General features: G+C 37.7%; 1 protein-coding gene across 3 annotated transcripts in view; it reads left to right on the top strand.

The window, feature by feature from the left end:
• CUL5 (cullin 5) overlaps positions 1 to 23,193 on the top strand; it is a 95,157-nt gene that overhangs the window by 18,302 nt on the left and 53,662 nt on the right. For 2 of the 3 annotated variants that reach the window (XM_045556670.1, XM_045556668.1), the window contains exon 2: positions 6,555 to 6,664. In XM_045556670.1, coding sequence (XP_045412626.1) covers positions 6,555 to 6,664 — 110 coding nt within the window. Of the gene's footprint in view, positions 1 to 3,152; positions 3,224 to 6,554; positions 6,665 to 23,193 lie in introns of those variants that run through there. The other variant, XM_045556669.1, reaches the window with a different exon arrangement.

The following is a 23,193-nucleotide window of genomic DNA, read 5'->3' as shown; positions in this document are numbered from 1 at the left end:
AAAAGAAAATCAAAAGAAAGTACTCTTTTGTACAACAGGTATCACATCTACAAAATTTATTGGCCTGTATAACCTCAAATTAGCCAACTGCCATATATTTGCAATGAAAAAAATAATAGAAAATCTTGCAATGGGATGATTAAACAAAACAATAAAAATATTGGCCAGGCACAGTGGCTCACACCTGGAGAGCGAGACTGTCTCCAAAAAAATATATATATATATAATGAGAGAAAATTTTGCTGAATTCCACCCTTCCACAATCTCAGTTTTAAGCACCCTACTCTGATCACCCCCTCCTGTCTTTCTCACTCCTTCTAGTGCTTTTATTCCTATAATCCACTTTCTAGTACTAGGTCCTTCTTCGATTCACTGATTCTGCCACCTTACTGTTTAATGTCTTCATCAAATTAGGAAGTGTTCATCAAATTAGGAAACATTTTTGCCTTTTTTCCTTCAAATATTCTCTGTACCCTCACCGTGAGACTCAGTTATATGCAGGTTAGGTCATTTGATGTTCCACAGCTCACTGACTTTTTAAATCTTTGGTTTCTATGATATTCATGCCTTCCTCTACCTTTTTGATCATGTGGAGTGTATTCATGTATAATAACTGATTTAATGACCTTGTACTAAATATATCACCTGTGTCATTTTGGGGTCAGTTTCTTTTGATGTTTTTTTCTCTTGACAATGGGTTGTATTTTGATGTTTCTTTGCCTTTGAGTGCTTGGTAGTTTTTCATTAGATGTTAGATGTTGTGAGTTTTATGTTTTGTGGGCTTGATTTTTAAAATATTCTTTAAATATTTTAGGGTTTAGGTGTGATGCAGTTAGGTGACTTAAAGTCAGTTTGATACTTTTGAAGTTTACCTTTAAGTTTTATTAGAGTGCATCCAGAATAACATTTAGAGTTGGGGGTACTTTGGTTCCATTGTAGATGTGATAGCTTTCTCGGGACTCTGCCCAGTGCCTGGTACTTTAAGGGATGTTTCCACTCTGGCCGGTAGCAACGCAAACTATTTCTAACCCTGTGTCCTGTGTGTGCTCTGCTGATTGTTCTGCCTGCTGCCTTCTAATGGTTCTTTCCCTAGTCTCATATAGTTTTCTCACATACAGGTAAAGGTCAGTACTCAGCTAAAGGCTTGGGGGGACCCCTTTTACAGGTCTCCAGGGCACCCTTTTTTCTCTGCACCACAAAATCTCTTCACCTCAGTGACTCCAAGCTCTGTCTGTCTGTTTGTTTATTTATTTATTTATTTAAGACAGAGTCTTGCTCTGTCGCCCCAGGTAGAGTGCAGTGGTGTTATCATAGCTCACTGCAACCTCAAACTCCTGGGCTCAAGCGATCCTCCTGCCTCAGCCTCCTGAGTAGCTAGGACTACAGGCTCACACCACCACACCTGGCTAATTTTTCTATTTTAGTAAAGACATGGTCTTGCTCTTGCTCAGGCTGGTCTCGAACTCTTGAGCTCAAGCAGTCCTTTTGCCTTTACCTCCCAGAGTGCTAGGATTATAGGTGTGAGCCACTATATCCGGCCCTGAACTCTGTCTCTTAAACTTTGTAAAAATACCAGGCTCTGTTTGGGTTCCTTTCCTTGTGATGAGGCCTGGAAACACTCTATAGGCAGTATGTTTGGGCATTTGTAGAGCTCACCTTATTTGTTTTTCTTTTCTCAGGAAGCATTGTCCTGCACTGCCTTTTAGCTTTGTAGTTGTTTAGGCAGGAGGGGAAATCTGGTTCTTGTTATTCCATCATGATTGGAAACAGACATCTCTGTCTCTCGTCATTTTGATGTCCATTTTCTCCCCTTTACCGAGCATAAATTCTCTCTTTGATCATTATAATCTATTCCCTTCAATACACTTTTGACTCCCTTGCCCCTCTCCTGTGTTGTTTGGGAAAACCACAACCCTGGTTAAATACATCTGTCTACCTTTCAGTGCTAGCACCTGTGCACCTGAATGTCACTGGAGAAAAAGATGCAACCATGCTATTTTCACTTTAAATTCATGACCATAAGCTACAAGTGAGCCCAGTCATGCTGCACTTCCACAGTCATTTATTCCTCTACTTTCCTAGATGTCAGTTTCACATTTTTTTCTCTCAAAATTTCAGCATCTCCTCCCCAGTCTTCTCTGGGATTGTCTTTATTTCCACAGCACTGGGAAATTGAAGCAATAGAAAATGAACTTCTCAGAGTTGTACCACATCTATCCTCCACCAGCATCCTTTGCTAGTTTTTCCTCTTTTCTCCATCTCTTAATTAATGTTGGATGTGTAAGAACTCAGGCCTGGGGCCTGTTCTCTATTTAGATCCACTCTCACAGTGATCTCATCCAGTAACAGGTTTTAAAACCCATCTGTATTCTAATGACTTCCAAATTGATATTTTTTTGCCAGACCTTTTAAATTCTAGATTTGCGTATTGAACTATTTAGCATCTTCACATGAATGTCTAAGGGTTATGTCAAATGTTATATATCGAAAACTGATCTCACGAGCTTTCCTTCTTAAGCCTAATCAGTCTTTTCCATTCTAGTTGATGATGTAATGCCATATGTCTTGGACAAAGGCCTTAAAGTCATGCTTTACTCCTTTTTCTCATATCCCAGGTGCTTACTGTCAGGAAATCCTGTTAGCGCCATCTATAAAACATCTAAAATCTAACCACTTCTCACTACGTTCAACTCACATTGCTATCATCTCAGTCCATGTCACCGTCAGTGCCTCCCAATCCTACACCCAGCTTTAATCCTTGACCCTTGAAATGTATTCTCATCATAGTAATCAGGGAGATTTTAAAATGTAAATCAGATCATGGCACTTCTTGCTCAGTCTTTTAATGGCTATCTCACATCAGAAGCCAAAGTCTTTATAATGGCCTTTAAGGTCCTATAATATCCAACTCAGTAAGGTCCAGTAAGATTAGTTACTTCCCTGACCTTATGTGCTCTTTCCTCTTTCTTTACTTTGCTCTACCTTGAGTACATTAAGCATGCTCTTACCTTATGATCTTTGCATTGGCTGCTTCCTCTGCTTTAGAATACTTTTCTCCTAAATACCTCCCCCATTGCAACTCCCCATTGACTTCCCAATGGCCGATTGGATTAGTTGTGCTGTACAGAATGAAGAATAAAGGGACAGGGATATGGCAAATGTTGAAGTCTTCTTGGTGAAGAAGAGCCAGTGGATGAGATAATTCTAGACCTGTTAGCCACTGGTGAGTCCAGCCTACTTGCTATTCTGAGTAATAATGAATTCAAGAATAGCCTTTGTAGCAGGTTAATAGAGATAAAGCAGCTTTCAGTTAGTGGAAACATTCGTAAATCAGAGTTCATAATTTGAAGATTCTTTTGCTTATTAATAAGGCATTCTGTTTTGTAGATAGTGCGTTTGATGTCCTGCTGCTTAATTATGATTTAGTGATATGCTCTTTGATTTAATAGAGAATAGGTCAAAGAACTGCTTGAGCATCATTTTTGGAATCTATTTTAAAAGTTTAATAGAAAATGTTCAATTATTTAACTTTCTGTTTAAATTGAGTATTAGGGGAAAGTGTTTCTGTAGTTAATCTTGTATGTTTCATCACACAGAAGAACATAAATGTGTTTCCTGTTGTTTAGCTATATCTATTAGGAGATTTCGGAGCCTAACCGGTATTTATCTCAAGTACCTAGCTCCTCTAGTTCTTTGTACCTTTTTGATTTTTAATTGCAGGACTTAAAATACTATGTTTAATTTTTTTTTTTTTTTTTTGAGACAGAGTCTCACTCTGTTGCCCAGGCTAGAGTGCTTGTGGCGTCAGCCTCGCTCACAGCAACCTCAAACTCCTGGGCTCAAGCAATCCTCCTGCCTCAGCCTCCCGAGTAGCTAGGACTACAGGCATGTGCCACCATGCCCGGCTAATTTTTTCTATATATATTTTTAGTTGTCCATATAATTTCTTTCTATTTTTAGTAGAGATGGGGTCTTGCTCTTGCTCAGGCTGGTCTCGAACTCCTGAGCTCAGACGATCCACCCACCTCAGCTTCCCAGAGTGCTAGGATTACAGGCGTGAGCCACCATGCCCAGCCACTATGTTTGATTTTATAAATTGCCAAAGTGCTTATGGAAATAGACTTAGTTGAAATTAGAAAGTATCCTTGTTAAGAGGGTATTCTGTATTCTGATTTTCCATACCATAGTTAAGAAAAGACTTGCATGTTCTTTCCATGGTTCTTTCATATTTGTTTATTTGCATACCTTTTCCTCAGAAGGAAAAGTATGAATAAAAGAATAAATGAGGGTTACAGGAAAATAATAAAAGTAGAAAAAGTAATGCAAAGCCAGGCGAAAGGTTAGTACACAAAGTATGTATGCCACAGGATCTCAAATATGACCCTGAATTTCTCATTAGCCAATACTAAGAGGAGAGCAAAGTTACCTACATGATTCATTTAAGTCCATAAGGTAAAAACAAACTAGCTGTTCAGGAGAAAAGCATAGCTAATCCTGTTACTAAATTCTCAGTGGATATCTCCCATGGGTTCTTATAATGAGAATATCATGTGATAGAAGCAGACACTTGGGGCAAGATAGTACAATAACTTTTAGGATGAACTGTGTTGATGTAAGCAGCATTCACAAGAGTATGATGTTAGTCCATGGTTCTTAATCAGTTTTGGGTCATAGCCCCTGTAACATTTTTATGTAGTTTTATCATGAATTTGATATGCATATAGATGGTGAACTAACTCCAAGAGATTCTGACCCAGTAGGCCTGAGGTAGGTTTTAGGAATCTATATGTGTAATCACCATCCCAGGTGATTTTGGTGTAAGTTGCTGTCATACCATATGTTGGGAAACTGTTTCAGGATTATAATTTCAGGGAGTTTGCAGATCTATGCAAGCAGTTACATGAACCTTAGGTTAAGAACCTATGATGGAAGTGAGAGACACCCTCAAAAACAGTTATATAGTAAAAACAATCATGAATTTTAGGGGGTGATTAGTGCTGATATATTAGAAAATTAATGACTTTTGTTGAAATTTATTGGCCCAAATAAGTCACACGGCCATGCTTCACTTGAAAAGGAATACTACTAATGACTAACACATGGAGTGTCTCTCTCGCTTTGTTTTTGGTAGTGTAATTGATGATTTTTTCCCCCTAATGTTGAACCACCTTCACATTCCTGGGATAAGCTATATGATTATGAGGTATCATTGTTTGGCTATGCCATTTTGATTTGCTAATATTTATTTAGATTTTTGCATCTATATTCTCCAGTAAGATTGGCCTAGAGTTTCCATTTCTTGTACTGTTTGCAGCAGTTTGGTGTCAGGGTTTTGTTAGCTTATGAAATGAGATGGCTATTTTTCCACGTTGTTTTTGTCTTTGTTTTTGTTTTTGTTTGAGACAGGGTCTCTAGGCTCTTTTGCCCAGGTTGGAGTGCAGTGGCTCAATTGTAGCTGACCGGTGTGTGTAACCTTGAATTCCTGGGCTCAAGTGATCCTCCTGCCTCAGCCTCCTGAGTCGCTGGGACTACAGGCACATGCTACTGTGCTGGGCTAATTATCTTTCCATGTATTTTCCCCCTCAGTTTTCAGTGTTTATATGGATTTCAAATATACTTTTTGTGAGGAGTTTAGGACAACTACAAAATTTAGAGGGTACAGTCTCCACCTAAAACCACTCTCCCTTCTGACAACAACTGCAAATTTGAGGGGTTCCCAGAACTACTCTCAGGTGTGATAATTCATTAGAAAGTTTCATAGAATTTAGTGAAAACTGTTGTACTCATAGTTATGATTTGTTATGGGAAAAGATTCAGAGTAAGGTCAGCCAAAGGAAGAGACTCATATAGGCCAGAGTCTAGAAGGGTTCCAAATACAGAGCTTCTCTTGTCCTCTCCCTGTGTAGTCAGGATGCATTTCACTCCTGGCATCCATGTGTGATAGTATGCACAAGAACTACTAAACAGGGACCTCATCCAACCTTCACTGTCTGGAGTTTTTATGGACCCTTTTCACATGGGCATGATTGATTAATTGCTCACATGGATAATTTCAGTCTCCAGGCTGACTGACATTGCGTGATCGAAAGCTCCCCACTCCAAGTCACATTGTTAGTCTTTCTGATTGGCCAGCCCCTACCCCAAGATGATACAGGCACGGCCAGCCCCCTTCTTAAATCACATTGTTAGTCTATCCAGTGTGATCCAAGGCCACCAGGCAAAGGTACACTTACTGGATATAACATTCCAAGTGCCCAGAGATTACTTACCAAAAGTGAAGAGGAAAGGCCAGACCTTCTCTTTGGCAAGACCAAATTCTTCACTACACACTTTTGTACAATTAATTTTCCTCTTTTATATTTGTCTTCCTATGATTCCTTAATAACAGATTAAGCTTATAGAGATTCTATTATGGAAAACTGGTTCTTTCAAATTTGAGCCCTGCATTTCTTTAGCTATCTCTTAAAAGATAAAAATTATAGGACACTTGATTTAACTGCATTTAAATTAAACTACCTTTTAACTACCTTTTATCCTTTTTTTTTTTTTTTAAGAATAAAGGTTCTCTTCAGTTTGAAGACAAATGGGATTTCATGCGCCCAATTGTTTTGAAGCTTTTACGCCAGGAATCTGTTACAAAACAGCAGTGGTTTGATCTCTTTTCGTAAGTAATCCATTAATTCTGTTTGCTAACATAAAGGAAATTTTGGTGATGTTTTTCTGTACCCAAATGGAATGTACAACTCTAGATTGGTCTGTTTACCTATTAAAAATTAGTACTACTGTGGTGTTGGATTCTCAAGACATTCCCCGGGTTCAGTGATTTGCTAGGGGTCTCCCAGGACTGAACATAGAGTGATACTCACGGCTATGATATATTACAGTGAAAGGATACATAGCAAAATCAGCAAAGGGAAAAGGTACATGGGGTGAAGTTTGGGAAAAAATAAGCATAAGCTTCCAAGAGTCCTCTCCCAGGGAAGTCACAACAGGACACACTTAATTTTTCCAGTAAAAAGATTGACAACATCTGTGATGTGTTGTTTACCAGAGAAGCTTGTAGAGACACAGTGCCCTGTGTTTTTATGGGGGCTGGTCACATAGGCAGTCTCTGCCTGGCATGTACCAAAATCAATATAAACCACATTGTTTGTATAAAACAGTTTAGGTATAGTGAGCCACTTTTATCATTTCAAGAAAGTTTTATGTAAGTGTAGGAAATGACTGTTCAAGTTCTAAGTTACCAGCCGAGAGCTAACCTTATGAGCAGGCTTTCTGAGGAATGCAGTTTCAGGTCTACTGTGTTAACTCTTGGCCTTTGGCCAAAATGTCTTTAGAGCAAAAGTATTGTCAGTATGCCCCCCCATGCAGCAGGACAAGACTGACTTGTAGTACTGATCTCAGTTATGCCTTTGATTTAGCTAGCTAAAACAAATCCCATTTACCATAAGGTTTACCTTAGAAAACGAAGTGGCTTTCTTCTTCAGTTTCTGTATGAACCTTTTTTTTTTTTTTTTTTGAGACAGAGTCTCACTCTGTTGCCCGGGCTAGAGTGAGTGCCGTGGCATCAGCCTAGCTCACAGCAACCTCAAACTCCTGGGCTTAAGCAATCCTACTGTCTCAGCCTCCCGAGTAGCTGGGACTACAGGCATGCACCACCATGCCCGGCTAATTTTTTCTATATATACTTTTAGTTGTCCAGATAATTTATTTCTACTTTTACTAGAGACGGGGTCTCGCTCAGGCTGGTCTCGAACTCCTGACCACGGGTGATCCACCTGCCTCGGCCTCCCAGAGGGCTAGGATTACAGGCGTGAGCCACCGCGCCCGGCCTGAACCTTTTTTAATATGGCCTCAAGTGTCAATTCAGAACAGCACAGCTAAGGCCAGTAAGTTGAAGCAGACCTGAAAGCCTTCCAGGATTGAGGCAGTGTCATGATAGGGTACATACACAAATATAATCCCAGAGGGCATATGTGGAACCCCTGGAAACAAAGAGTTTAAAATTGTTAGGGTACCCCAAGCCACGTATACATTAGTCAGGTATTACAGGTTTACCTGTGTGTGGCCTCATACCATGGGGCCTTGCATTCTAGGGTTCCCCATCTAGTCCAGTTAATTCATTGCAGGCCTTGGTTTCAGATGGATTACCTTAAGGCAGTTAGTTCCAGTTTTGCTTATCCATCACAGCTGTTCATTTGTTTCACTAGTGTGAATGATATCTGGAGGTTTTATGCACGGGAAATGAAGAAGCTAGGGCTGTCTCATAGTGCCATTAGGTGTGGAGGTAAGCTTGGCAATCAGTTTGATATAAAAGTACTCATGCTTTTGGAGGGAGACGTGGTTGCAGGTGCAGCGGAAGCATGGTGTGCCTGCTTCTGCTCCTGACTTACCGCTGTTTGCTCTCGCTGAGGAACAGGTCAGCCGCAGCCGTGGCTTTTAAAGATACTGGAAAAACACCCATGGAGCCAGAGGTGGCAATTCATCAAATTAGCATTACACTAACCAGCCGCCATGTAAAATCCCTGGAAAAGGTGTGTGCTGACTTGATTAGAGGCACAAAGGAAAAGAATCTCAAAGTAAGAAGGACCAGTTTGGATGTCTACCAAGACTTTGAGAATCACTACAAGAAAACCACCTTGTGAAGGTTCTAAGACTTGGGATCGCTTCCAGATGAGAATCATCAAGCGACTCATTGACTTGCACAGTCCTTCTAAGATCATTAAGCAGATTACTTCCATCAGTATTGAGCCAGGAGTTGAGGGTTGAGGTCACCTTAAGTCAACTGTTTTAATAAATCGATTACCCGTTGTTAAAAATAAATAAATAAAATTACAGCAGTTTGGAAAAGCAACCCTGAGAGATTTCCTTTAGGAAGAGGGAAACGCTTTCAGGATTAGTTCTGAAAAGCAAAAATCATTAATGTCCTCCTCCCCTGTCCCTTCCCAGGTGTGATAGGTTTTGTTTTTTCTCCATTATAAAATTAGTGTAGCAGCTAGGTGCAGTGGCTCACAACTATAATCCCAGCTACTTTGGGAGGCTGAGGTGGGAGGATTGCTTGAGCCCAAGAGTTTGAGACCAATCTGGGCAATGTGGTGAAACCTCATCTCAAAGAAAAAAAACTGTATGTGAAAATCAGTGTATCCCATTCAGTAATGAAAACTTCATTTTTTCTTAATCATCCAGACCTGCAAGAGACAAAAGCATTTTTTTCCAGAAAAACATTTTTATACAACTTAATTAAAAAGGCATAATCATGGTTAGGAATTGGTTAGGACAAAATCCTGAATTTTCAAAACTTTTCAAAATGGATTTATGTTACCTCCCACCTGTTTTGTCCTGATCATTTATCTAATGAGTAGCCTAGAAAAAAATCAGTTTCTTTCTGGGGGCAGCTGCATTTAATAACCAAATTGTCTTACTAAGATGCATGTACCAGGAGGGGTGAGAGAAATAGAGCCAGGTTATTAATCTGTTGTTGCAAACTATAACTAATCCAGAAAGCCAAACACAAGTCAGTAGCAATGCGACATCTTGAGAAGGGGTCAAAGTTCAATCTGTATTGACTGGGTTAAGGGGTTACACTCTTTGTAATGTGCTGTCTTCCAACTTGCAGCTTTTGGCAGGAACCACAAGTAGGAATGCAGTTAGTGTCCGTATCACATATGTAAGACCAGTCAGCAGCTTGATTTCAGATGGTCCCATCAGAGAATAAGCGTTTTTCTGGGAGCTTCTGAAATTGTTGAGATGGTCCAGCCAGAATCCATGATGTTTTCATAGTTTATCACAGAAATGTGTCTTTTAAATCTTCAGTAGTCTTTGAGGCAAAGTCCTGTTTATTAAGCATATGCCTGCTTTCAGTTTAGCACAGCTTATGTTGAGGTTGCAATGGCCTAGTAGCAAACAGTATCAGGTTTGAGCTAGCAGCCTGATACTGTCAGATCCAGGAAATTAAGATCTGTGAATTCAGTATTCTAAAAGAGTTAGTGTCTTCTTTGGCAGCAGCAAAGCTAAGATGCTGCAAGCCTCACTGTGTTGTTCCAAGTCCAAGTGACAATCAAGACTGGCCTAAGCCCTATTTATCTTGTCAGTGTTAGAATCCAAATTGATCTGCTCAAAAATACGCACATCAGGCTGGAAAATCATCAGCCTCTAAAGGTCAGATATCTGATTTTACAAGAGCTCAGTAGCAGTGAAAAAACTGTGCTTTAGAACTCTAAAAGTGTATTTCTAGCAGATTTCCTTTGTTTTCATGTTGTCTGCCTTTTTCCAGAGGCACCGGTAGGTAAAAATCAAACATCATTGATTATGGAGACTTACTCTGTTCCCAGTGCTCAAAAGAGTTTAAATTTCAATCCCTTCATCAGCAGAAAAAAGTAAGATTCTGTCTAGTTTACCTGATTGAGATAATCCCTCTAGCATTTATGAAATGACCAGCATATAACATGTTGTATCACTGTTTATCATACATCTAGATGCAATAGCTACAAAATAAAAAGCCATGTTTTAAACACCACCCCCTACTTTTTTTTTTTTTTATCTTATTTTACATTTAATCACACCTCTAGCAATACATTCAGTATTTATAAGATTAACATTACAGCTGTTGGCAAATCTTGACTGGAATGTAAAGGTTAGGGAGGGACTGTTGTATTAGCTGCAGCTAGGCTGAAGAAACAACTGTAATGGTTCTCTCTCCCCACTCCCTTTTCTCCCCTAGTTTATCTAAAGCTTTGCTCCAGCCCTGGGCTCTGATTTAGCTATTACTTTTTCATACCTAGAAGAGAAAGCAGTACAAACTTTGAACATTTTTGATCCACCCAAAACTCACCTTTGGGAACTTGAGGGCCTATTCTCTCCCACCTGGAGGTGAGAACAAAAGCCAAAGATATTTATGCTATGCTTTTTCTCTCCTCTCTGTAGTCAACATGGCCAGAAATAGCCTGGGGAATGAGATAGTTCTAATCCCAGGAGAGTTGGCTATCGTTTTCAGATTTCATAGGTAACTTGAAAGACATGTAATTTTGGCAGACAGAGTTTAACTGCTGTTTCGTACCATGAATGATTTTATACCAGCATTTCTCATCCTACTACTTCTTCCCTCCTCATGAATCCCACTTCTGACACTGACACCAATGGTGTCAGCAGTCCCAAGATCACCCTTAGGTTCAGTGATTGCTAGGGAGACCCATTAGACTCACCACATAGTTATATTCATGGCTATGATTTGTTATAGGGAAAGGTGCAAAGTGAAATCAACAAAGAGAAAAGATCCATGTGCCAAGGTCCAGGGAGAAACCATGTACAAGCTTCCAAATGTCCTCTCCCAGAGAAGTCACACAGGATGAGCTTAATTCCTCCAGCAACTAATTGTGACAACACATAAAATTTTGTCTGCCGGGGAAGCTCATTAGAGACTTAGGGCCCAGGGTTTTTATTTGGGGCTGGTTGCATAAGCACATTCTACCTGACACATACCAAAATTCCAGACTCCCAGAAGGAAAGCAAGTGTTCTACATAAATCACTGTGTTGGTTGAGTGTCCTCAGGATACTCAAGATCAGTGTCCTCAGGATATTCAAGGCCTCAGGATGAGAAAAAAAAAAAAATCACACTCTTTGTATAAACAGTTTAGGTATAGCAAGCCATTCTTATCAAGAAAGGGTAATCCAGATTTCCAGTTGCCAGCCAAGGGCCAGCCTTGCAAACAAGTCTTTCTAAGGATAGCAGCAGTCTCAGGCCTGCTATAATAACTTTTTTCAGCACACCAGTAAAATACTATATCACTGAATGGTAGATGTGTGATTGCATAACCTATGTGTATTGAGCTGTTATGCTCATTTTCTTGCTGTATTACATAGAAAATATTTCAATAATGTAGAATTTGCATCATATCAGTTATAGCTATAATTCTCCCCTTTGAGAAATTAAAGTTCAATAAGAAACAGCTGAGGCTTTTTAAAGCTTTATAGCATTCATGTATATGTTAAGTTTTTCTTAAATTATTTGATTAAACTATTTCATGAATAATATGTTGAATGTTGTGGGGATTTTTTTGTTGTTGTTTTTGCCAGTCTGTGTTGATATGATTTATCATCTAGAATAATGCTTGTTCTCTAAGTACTCCTGACAGAAAAGGGCCGTGGAGTGGGGGTGGGGAGCCTACAGCCGTAAGGTTACATATGGCCTTCTAGGTCCTTAAATGCAGCCTTATGACTGAATCCAAATTTTAAAGAACAAATTATTTTATTTTTATTAATGCGTTTTTGCTCATCTTTTATATTTTAATTTTATTTTTAAAATGAATGTATTTAAGATACCAAAGAATAAAATAAGTTTCAACGAAATAATCCTCCTAGATTGATCAGCACAATTAGAACATTAGTAAGCCATAAGGGCTAAATTAGGGCTGCTACCCTCATGATTTAGTTCTAACTTCTCCCATCTGACTGGCACCACTACTCCATGAGGCTGTTGGCGAGACTTTTTGGGGGTCGAGTACGCCAGTCTGTTATCAGCTTTTGACAATGGTGCACTGTGTTTCTGTTTGAGGTGGAATTTGTTGCACAGTTCGACAGTATTTTTTAATTCTGTCTGCTTAACAGCCCATTATGTCAAGACCAAGGGAATGCTGAAGGAAGAAAACAGATTTTTAAATGAGAATTGGGAATTGTAATTTTATCTTGTTTCTCCTAAAGATAAGATGATTTGCTTGCTTTGTGATACTACAATATCAACATTAAAGAAATTCAATGCTTATCAGCACTATAACACTCATAAGGACCACAAATATTAATATTTTAAATTAGAGGGAGAGGCATGGAAGGTTGTATGCAGAAATTAAAAGATGAAAAGCAAAAACAAAGACAATTCTTTCAAGCAGCAATAAGACCTGGAAATAATGCCACTGAAAGCAACTTATAAAGTAGCTTATATATTTGGGAAAAAAAGGGAAGCCATTCAGTGATTTAGAAATTGTGAAAGAATACATTTTCAAAGTTGTAGGATGCTTAGACCTTAATAACATTTCAAAGTACTAACAACTACCTCTTTCAAGGAGGACCGTAACTGATCAGCAGCATGAATTAGCCTTCAACTTAACAACTTCATGTAATACTTCAAAAGGAAAATATATATTATGCAATCGTTTTGGATTAATCAACTGATACTACTGACTGAGCGCAGGTTCTATACTTCATTTAGCTCATAACAAGATTTTCTTTGCTACAAAGAGTTACTCGCTTTGGGCATTCTTGTGAACAACACGGGGAATAGATACCTTCAAAAACTTTTAAGATACATGTCATGAAGTTGGACTGAATTTGGTAAATTTTGTGAGTGTCTGTATAGACTGTGCACCTTCTATGACAGGAAAACGTGAAGAGTTTATTGCACAGATCAAAAAAGTATACAGCAACAACAAAAATAAATAAATGGGACCTGATTAAATTAAAAAGCTTCTGCACAGCCAAAGAAACTGTCACAAGAGTAAACAGACAACCTACAGAATGGGGAAAAAATTTCGCATGCTACACATCCAATAAAGGACTGATAACTAGAATCTATTTAGAACTCAGGAAAATCAGCAAGAAAAAATCAAACAACCCTATCAAAAAGTGGGCAAAGGACATGAATAGAAAATTTTCAAAAGAAGACAGAAGAATGGCCAACAAACATTTGAAAAAATGCTCAACATCTCTAATCAGGGAAATGCAAATCAAAACCACAGTGAGATATCACTTAACTCCAGTGAGAATGGCCTTTATCAAAAAGCCCCCAAACAATAAATGTTGGCGTGGATGCGGAGAGGCAGGAACACTCGTACACTGCTGGTGAGACTGCAGACTAGTGCAACCTCTGTGGAAAGCAATATGGAGATACCTTAAACAGATACAAGTAGACCTAGCATTTGATCCACCATTCCCATTATTGGGCATCTACCCAAAAGAACAAAAGACATTCTATAAAAAAGACATCTGCACCCGAATGTTTATAGCAGCACAATTCACAATCGCAAAGATGTGGAAACAACTCAAGTGCCCATCAATATATGAGTGGATTAATAAAATGTGGTATATGTATACCATGGAGTATTAATCATCTATAAGAAATAATGGGGATATAGAATCTCTTATCTTCTCCTGGATAGAGTTGGAACCCATTCTACTAAGTGAAGTATCCCCAGAATGGAAAAATAAGCACCATGTATACTCACCATCAAATTGGTTTCACTGATCATCACCTAAGAGCACATTTAGGAATAACATTAATCGGGTGTCAGGCAGATGGGGGTAGAGGGGATGGGTGTATACATACATAATGAGTGCGATGTGCACTGTCTGGGGGATGGACACGCTTGAAGCTCTGACTCGGGGGTGGGGGGAGGAGGGGCGAGGGCACAAGGGCAATATATGTAACCTAAACATATGTACCCCCATAATAATGCTGAAATAAAAAAAAATATGAGCAAACCCAGATGCTCTCATTTCTTTTCATTGTATCTTGCTTCAGCAAAATCCCTGTGCTAAAGCTTCTATTTTATGTGACACTTGGCAACAAGTTGTAAGTATTGTTAACTATATTCATGCAAATGCAACACAGCATCATCAGTTTCATAACATGCTAAAGTTGAAAAATGAGATATTCAGTGTGGATTTGCCATATCATTCTAAAGTGTGTTGGCTGTTACAGGGACAGGTGCTAGCTAAAATTTTATGTCTGCAAGAACAGATAGTTAAATTTTATGAAGAACAGAATCAACAATGTGAATTATTGAAAGAAGATTTCTGTAGTTCTATAGAAATGCAGCATTTTTGTGTGATACCATGTCAAATCAAAACAACTTGAATATTTCTTTGCAAGAAGTCCAAGCATTTTGAAAAAAAGCTATCTTTGTTCATAACACTTCTTCAAAAGGAAATTTCAGATGAATGTTTTCCCCAGTTAGCAAAGGTCATTGATGAGCAGGATGATACATGTGAATCATCTGAAGAATATGTAGCTGTTACAAACCAATTGATTGGAGAATAAATACAATGAAAGTTTCACTGACTTTGGGAATCACGACATCACACTGAAATTAGCATTTCAGCCTTAACCTAGTTGATATCACCAAGGCACCTAAAGAACTACACATGGAGTTGATTGAGCTCTCAGTAGATGACATTTTAAAGTCATTGTTTGACGCTGAGAAAGATCCAGTTGAAATATGGAAAAATGTGGCAGAATACCCATACCTTCGGCAACATGCCCAAAAAATGCTTTCTTGCTTTTCAACCATTTATTGCTATGAATCTACATTGTCCTACCTAACCCAAATCAAGGCGCCCTTAAGGTCACAAGTGACAGATACCCTTTTAAAGGATCAGCTGAAACTGCAGACCTCCATGCTGCAACCAAATATTCAAGTGCCTTCCAACAAAAAGCAGACTCAACAAAGTCTGAAAGGTTAGTTAACTTTAAAATTAACAAAGAGTTTTCATTTTTTGAAATTATTAAGTACATAGTAGATTGTTACAGAATAACGTACATTTTTAAGTATATCTAATTAAAGTTTCTTAAATGTGGCCCTATTTGATTACAGCCAAATTAACGTAGCCTTCCAACATGAAAAGGTTCCCCACCCCTGGCATACAGCAGCGGTCCCCAACCGTTTTGGCACTGGGGACCAGTTTCATGGAAGACAATTTTTCCATGGACTTGGAGGGATTGGGGGAGGATGGTTTCCAGATGATTCAAGTGCATTACATTTATTGTGCACTTTACATCTATTATTACTATGTTGTAATATATAATGAAATAATAGTATAACTCACCATAATGCAGAATCAGTGGGAGCTGAGAGCTTGTTTTCCTGCAACTAATGCCGCTGCTGATCTGACAGGAGGCGGAGCTCAGGCAGTGATGTGAACAATGTGGAGCAGCTGTAAATACAGATGAAGCTTCACTAGCTTGCCCACCCACTGCTCACCACCTGCAGTGTGGCCTGGTTCTGGAGGCATGGAGTGATAGTGTTCCCTACTTAAAGTATACTTGTAAGCAGAAATAGTCAGTAGCCTTGTACTTGCTACAGTTGGTGGCCTCAACACATTGTTTTTAAAGATATTTGATCTTCATAGGGTACCTAAGGTAGCTGAATATGTAGTCCTTTTAGGTAAAAGAATTCCTGAATGTCTTGTCATGGCATCACCAATTGCAAGACCTACAGTGATTAAAAACCCTTCCAAATTTTAGCCATCTTTTGACCATATTAATCATTAACATTTAGGTTGCTTATATCTTTCTAAATCTAAATCTAAGATACTAAAATAATGTATTGATATTAAGCTACATTGACTATTTGAGATTTACTTCTCTTTTCTCATAATCTGTATCATTCTTTCTCAGTTGAAATATTATTGGTGTTTTTGGTGGCATTAAAAGATTGTTCTTCATATTGTACAGTGTTCATCACCTCTGGTCATCACTGTCATGGACAATCCCTCTGTGCTTCTCTCCTCATCCTCTAGTATATTATAAAAACAAAATAAGATTCTCACATGTTTCTGAATACCTTTTAGGGAAACAATACCTCCTTCAGTTGAGAACTGCAGCTCTAGATTCATTAGGTTTGACTCTGTCTTTGAAATTAAAGCCAGAATTAAATAATAAATTGTTTTCAATTTGTAAGAGCTTTTTTAAAAAATATATTTTTAAAAATATATTACCAACTTAATTCCAACAGCCACTCTATGAGGCATTATTATCTATACTTTACAGATGAGAAAATTGATCTTTAGTGAGATGAGATATTTTGCCCAAAGTTCAGGACACATTAGTTGTAGAATTGCTTTTCAACTGAGATGTGTGTATGTCTCCAAAGTCTGTCTACAGTGTAGCAGTTAGGAGCACAGATTTTGGTATCAGTTGGAAGCAATCCAGATTATTTTCCTGAGTTGCACTTCCAAACCCATGTAGCCAATTGCTTCCTGAATATTCCTGTCTTTAATTTCCTTAAGTACTACAAATTCAGAATGATAAAAATCTGTTCTTTTATAGTCTCAAACCAAAAATCTGGATGCTATCTTCAAACTACTGTTTTTTACCCCCTTGTATCCAGTTGATTACTAGATTTCATATTTTTGTATCTCCTGAATTGAACTTCTTTTCATCCTTGCTGTTCTTTTTTGCCACTCTTTCTTGTCTGAACAATTACACTAGGCCTCTTTCTCCCTTCCTCTTTTGTTACGGCTCTGTGTATTAGTAACAAATTACTCTAAAATTTAGCAACTTAAAGCAACAAACGTTTATTATCTCACAGTTTCTGAGGGTCAGGAACCTGGTAGTGATTTAACTGGATGGTTCTAGTGCAGGGTCTCTCCTGAGATTGCGTTCAAGCTTTCAGCAAAAGATCTAGGCCTAGATTCAACTAGCACTGAATGATCTTCCAGGCTCACTCACGTGATTGTTGACAGGTTTGTGATCTTTACTAGCTGTTGACCAACGATTTAGTTCCACACCATCTGGGTCCCTACATATGGGATGTTTACAACATGGCAGCGTGCTTTCCTCAGACCAAGTAATCCAAAGAGAGACTGCTCCAAAGACAGAAGCCATAGTGTTTTATAGCATAATTTTGGAAGTGACAAACCATCACTTCTGCAGTATGCTATTGATCACATAGACAAATCCTTGTGCACTGTAGGAGGGAATTGTTACACAAGGGCATGAATACTAGGAGGCAGGGGTCATGGAGGCATCTTAGAGGATGTACCTCAGGGCATGTGTGCATATTCTTTTAGGAAAAAAAATATCACTTTTCTAGGGTTGCAAGAATCTTTATGGAATTATATCTATTGTATTTTTCTTTTTTTAAATTATTTTTTAAAAATTGATACGTAAGTGTACACATTTATGGGATACATAGGATATTTTGATATGTGAATACAATGTGTGGCAGTCAAATCAGGATGATTGGGATATCCATCACCTCAAACATTTATCCTTTCTTTGTATTGGGAACAGTCCAAATTTTCTTTCCTAGATACTTTGAAATATATAAAAAATTATTAACTATTGTCACCCTACTGTGCTGTTGAACGTGAGAACTTACTCCTTCCATCTAACTATATTTTTGTACCCATTAGCCAACCTCTCCATCCCTTGCTCCCCTATACCCTTCCTGGCCACTGGTGACTATCATTCTACTCTCTACCTCTGTGAGATCCACTTTTTTAGCTCCCACATATGTGTGAGAACATACAATATTTTTCTTTCTGTGCCTGGCTTATTTCACTTAACCTGTCTTCCAGTTCCATCCATGTTCCTGCAAATGACAGGATTTCATTGTTTTTTATGGCTGAGTAATATTCTCTTGTGTATATATGCCACATTTTCTTTATTCATTCATCCATTGATGGACACCTTAGGTTGCTTGCATATTATGGCCATTGTCAATAGTGCTGCAATAAACATAGGAGTGCAGATATCTCTTTAATGTACTTATTTCCTTTCTTTTGGATATACACCAAGCAGTAGGATTGCTGGATCATAACATAGATCTATTTTTAGCTTTTTGAGGCCTCTCCATACTATTTTCCATGGGGGCTGTACTAATTTGCACTCCTACCAACAATGTACTAGTTTTCCCCTTCGTGTCCTCTTTAGCGTTTGTTATTTTTTTAATAATGGTTATTTTAACTGGGGTGAGATGATATCTCATTTTGGTTTTGATTTATATTTCCCTGATGATGAGTGATGTTGAGCATTTTTTTTCATATACCTGTTGGCCATTTGTATGTATTTTTTTACGAAATGTCTGTTCAGGTCACTTGCCCATTTTTAAATAGGATTGTTTGGATTTTTTTGCTGTTGAGTTGAGTTCTTCATATATTCTGGCTATTAATCCCTTTTCAGATGGGTAGTTTGCAAATATTTTCCCCCATTCCGTAGATTGTTTCTTCACTCTGTTGATTGTTTTCTTTGCTGTGCAGAAGCTTTTTAGCTTGATGTAATCCTATTAGTCTTTTTTGCTTTTGTCTCCTATGCTTTTGAAGTCTTATCCAAAAAATCTTTGCCCAGACCAATGTCCTGAAGCATTTCCCCATTTTCTTCTAGTAGTTTCTTAGTTTGAGTCTTACATTTGTCTTTATTCCATTTTGATTTGATTTTTGTATATGGTGAGAGATAGGGATCTAGTTTTATTCTTCTGTGTATGAGTATCTAGTTTCCCCAGCACCATTTATCGAAGAGATTGTCTGTTCCCCAATGCATGTTCTTGGTGCCTTTGTAAAAAATGAGTTGGCTGTAAATGCTTGGATTTATTTCTGGGTTCTCTGTTCTGTGTGTCTGTTTTTATGCTAGTACCATGCTGTTTTGGTTATTATAGCTTTGTAGTATTTTTTAAAGTCTGGTATTGTGATGCCTTCAGCTTTGTACTTTTTGCTCAGGATTGCTATTTGGGGTCTTTTGTGATTCCATACAAATTTTAGGATTGTTTTTTTATTTTTGTGAAGAACGTCATTGATGTTTTGATAGGGATTGCATTGAATCTGTAGATTACTAGGTAGTATGGATACTTTAACAATAGTCTTCCAATGCATGAGCAGGGGATATGTTTCCATTCTTTTTGTGTGTGTTCTTTTGACTTTCTTTCATCAATATTTTATAGTTTTCATTGTAGAGAACTTTCACTTCTTTGGTTAAATTTATTCCTAGGTATTTACCTTTTTGGTACCTATTATATTAATAAATAGGATTGCTTTCTTGATTTCTTTTTATAATTGTTCACTGTTGGTGTGTAGAAATGATTTTTATATGTTGATTTTGTATTCTGCAACTTTACTGAATTTATCAGTTCTAACAGTTTTTGGTGGAGTCTTTAGGTTTTTCTAGATACAGGAGTATGTTGTCTGTGAACAAGACTAATTTGACTTCTTCCTTTCTAATTTGGATGCTCTTTCTTTCTTTCTCTTTCTTGCCTAATTGCTCTGGCTAGGACTTCCAATACTATGGTGAATAAAAGTGGTAAAGGTGGAATCCTTGTCTTTCCTGTTCCAGATCTTAGAAGAAAGGCTTTCAATTTTCCCTGTTTATAATAATGTGATGTTAGTTATGGGTTTGTCAGATGTGGCTTTTATTGTTTTGAGGTGTATTCCTTTTATACCCAGTTTGTTGAGAGTTTTTATCATGAAGAGATGTTGAATTTTATTGAATGCTTCTTCAGCATCTATTGAAATGATCATATCATTTTTGTCCTTGATTCTGTTAATATGATATATCATGTTTATGATTTGCCTATGTTGAACTGTACTTGCATCCCTGGGAAGAATCCCATTTAATCATGATGAATAATCTTTTTAATGCATTGTTAAATTGGGTTTGCTAGTATTTTGTTGAGAATTTTTACATCTGTGCTCACCAGGAATATTGGCCTGTAATTTTCTTTTGGTTGTTGTATCTTTGTCTGGTTTTGGTATTAGGGTAATGCTGGCTTCATACAATGAGTTTGGAAGTATTCTGTCTTACTCATTTTTTTTGGAATAGTCTGAGTAGAGTTGGTATTATATTAGTTCTTGTTTAAGTGTTCGGTAGAATTCAGCTGTGAAGCCATCATGTCCTAGGCTTTTCTTTGATGGGAAGCTTTTTATTGCTGCTTTAATCTTATTACTTGTTATTGGTCTATTCTGTTTTTTTATTTCTTTGTGGTTCACTCTTGGCAGGTTATATGTGTCCAGGAATTTATGTATTTCTTCTAGGTTTTCCAATTTGTTGGTGTATAGTTGTTCTCATAATAATCTCTTAATTATTCTTATTAGCTGCATTTTTAAATTCTTCTATGTCCTTAATTTTTTTTCTACTAGATTTTCAAATGGGGAGAATTTTGTTGTAGACATTGTTTGTTAGTTAAGCCAATGCTCATTCCTGGATCTCTTTTCCTTGCATACCTTCCACTAGAGAGGCTGGATAACTTAATATTCCCTTTTTGGGCCTTCCTTGCTACTAAGGTGGCAGTGTGACACAATTCTGGCAAATAGATCTACAGGAGGTTCCGAGGAAGATTTTTACCTTCCAGATGAATTAAACTAATGTGCCTAGCACAGTCCTTCCCTTTCCCCCTTAGGAGTCACAGGGATAAGAGACTAACCTGCTACGATGGCAGAGTGGAAAGAAAAAGATCCTGGTGAGTCCCTGAAGAGACACCAACAATTGCCTACCTCTAGACCTCTTGTTATATAAGAAAAATAACCTCTTAATAGTTTAAGCTGATGTTAATTGAATTTAAAGTTTTTAGTTGAGTGCATCCTAATTGATAAAGGATGTGTTAAAGTATTCCACTGTATTTATGTCAAGTTCTTACATTTCTAATTATTCTTGCCTTATATTTTGGTATGTATTATAAATAGACATTACAAAAATGTATACGTAGTATATTATGTAATGTACATGTAAATACATAATATGTAAAATTTATCATTTGAACCATTTTTAATTGTACAATTCAGTGGCATTAATTATATTCCTAATGTTGTGCAAACATTAGCACTATCCATTCCTTGAGCTTCTTTATCATTCCAAACAGAAGCTCTGTATGCATTAAACATTAATTCCCCATCCCCCTCCCCCAAGCTCCTGGTAACCTCTATTCGACTTTCTGTCTGTGAATTTGCCTATCTAAGTAATTCAGATAAGTGGAATCATATATTGTTTGTCCTTTTGAAAAGCATACTGTTTTTAAATGGGATAAGTTATTCAATTCAGGTTTAATGTTATGACCTTCTATTCTTGTTTTTATTACTTCTATAACTTTATCATTTATTTGATATTATTTCTTCATTTTACTTTTCCTTGTTTTTATTAATTTGAAAGCTCACTTCCAGTAGTAGTTACCTTCCTGTTTCTTGCTCTCAGAAGCATATGGTGGTGTCACACCAAGGTCACACTATTTCTTCTTTACTTTTCCTCTACACAAGGAAACTGAAACCTTTGGAATGCTTTTCACGTCTTGATACTTCTCCTGTCCTTTCTGTCTGCACCCTTAAAATCTTTGAAAAGCTTTTATTTCCTTCTCCTCCTACTCTTCAACTCCTAGATTTTTCTAATATAGTTACATATTTAAAAAGAATTTCCCTTACAGCATGCTCTTTTAAAAAGCACTTTGGTTATATATTCCAAAAGAGCATGTTCTTATCCATTCAGACTTAATTTCATATATTTATTGCTCACTATTACTTATTCCCTTTTATCTTAAGGTATAACATTTGATAGAATAATAGAGTACATGACTAGAACCACATGCTTCTATATGAGCAAAGTATGAGAAACAGTGTTGAGTGAAAAAATTATTTGAAAAAATTACTATTTGATATGATTTCTACAAAGTTCAAAAATCCTTATAATACTTGGTAAAACTTGAAAACAAATTCAGGCTTAGTTACTTATGTGGCGGTATGGAGAAGAGTAAGATTAGGGAGAGGAACATAGGAGGCTTTATATGTGTTATCGTAATACATTCCTCAAGGATATTTCTCAAAATGTATATCAGGAGATTTAACATGTCCTGTTGTGTTGTGGTAGTAGATAATAGGTTTTGAATAAAAAAGAGTACATTGAGGACGTTCTTTGCTGATGGAGCAATGTATTAGGTGTACCTGAAGGTTTGAGAAAAGAAAGCTGGAGATGTACCAAACTGCTCAAAGTTTGACTCTTCCTTCAATAAGTAGCTTCCTGTGAGCTAGGCTGATGCCACGGCACTCACTCTAGCCTGGGCGACAAAGCGAGACTCTGTCTCAAAAAAAAAAACAAAACAAAACAATAAGTAGCTTCCTTCTAGGGAGCTACCTGACTCCACCACCTTCACCACACCATTCCCTCTTGCCTTATGAGACTCAAGTCATATTTGAGCCCTTCTGTCACATACCCAGCAGTGGTTTGAGTATAGCATGGATACTAAGGTAGGCCTATTTTGGGTAGGCACAGGACTCCTCTGATGGATGACTTTGGTTTCAGAACTCTTCAACAGCTTTACCAAACTTAGAACTGCACTGATTCTTGCTGCTCCACCTTCCTTCCTTGTCTCCTCTACAGGGTTCAGACCTACATTGTGGGGCTTATCACTTGGCCAGCTTTCTTTAGCTCACTTTCCATTTTCTTCCTTCTCTCAATAAATCTCTTACATTTCTAATCCCGTCTGCTTCTTGAAAGACCTAAACAAACA

This window comes from Lemur catta, chromosome 7 (assembly GCF_020740605.2).
Source record: "Lemur catta isolate mLemCat1 chromosome 7, mLemCat1.pri, whole genome shotgun sequence".
NCBI classification, from domain to species: Eukaryota; Metazoa; Chordata; class Mammalia; order Primates; family Lemuridae; genus Lemur; species Lemur catta.
This window is presented reverse-complemented; position numbering and strand designations above follow the sequence as displayed.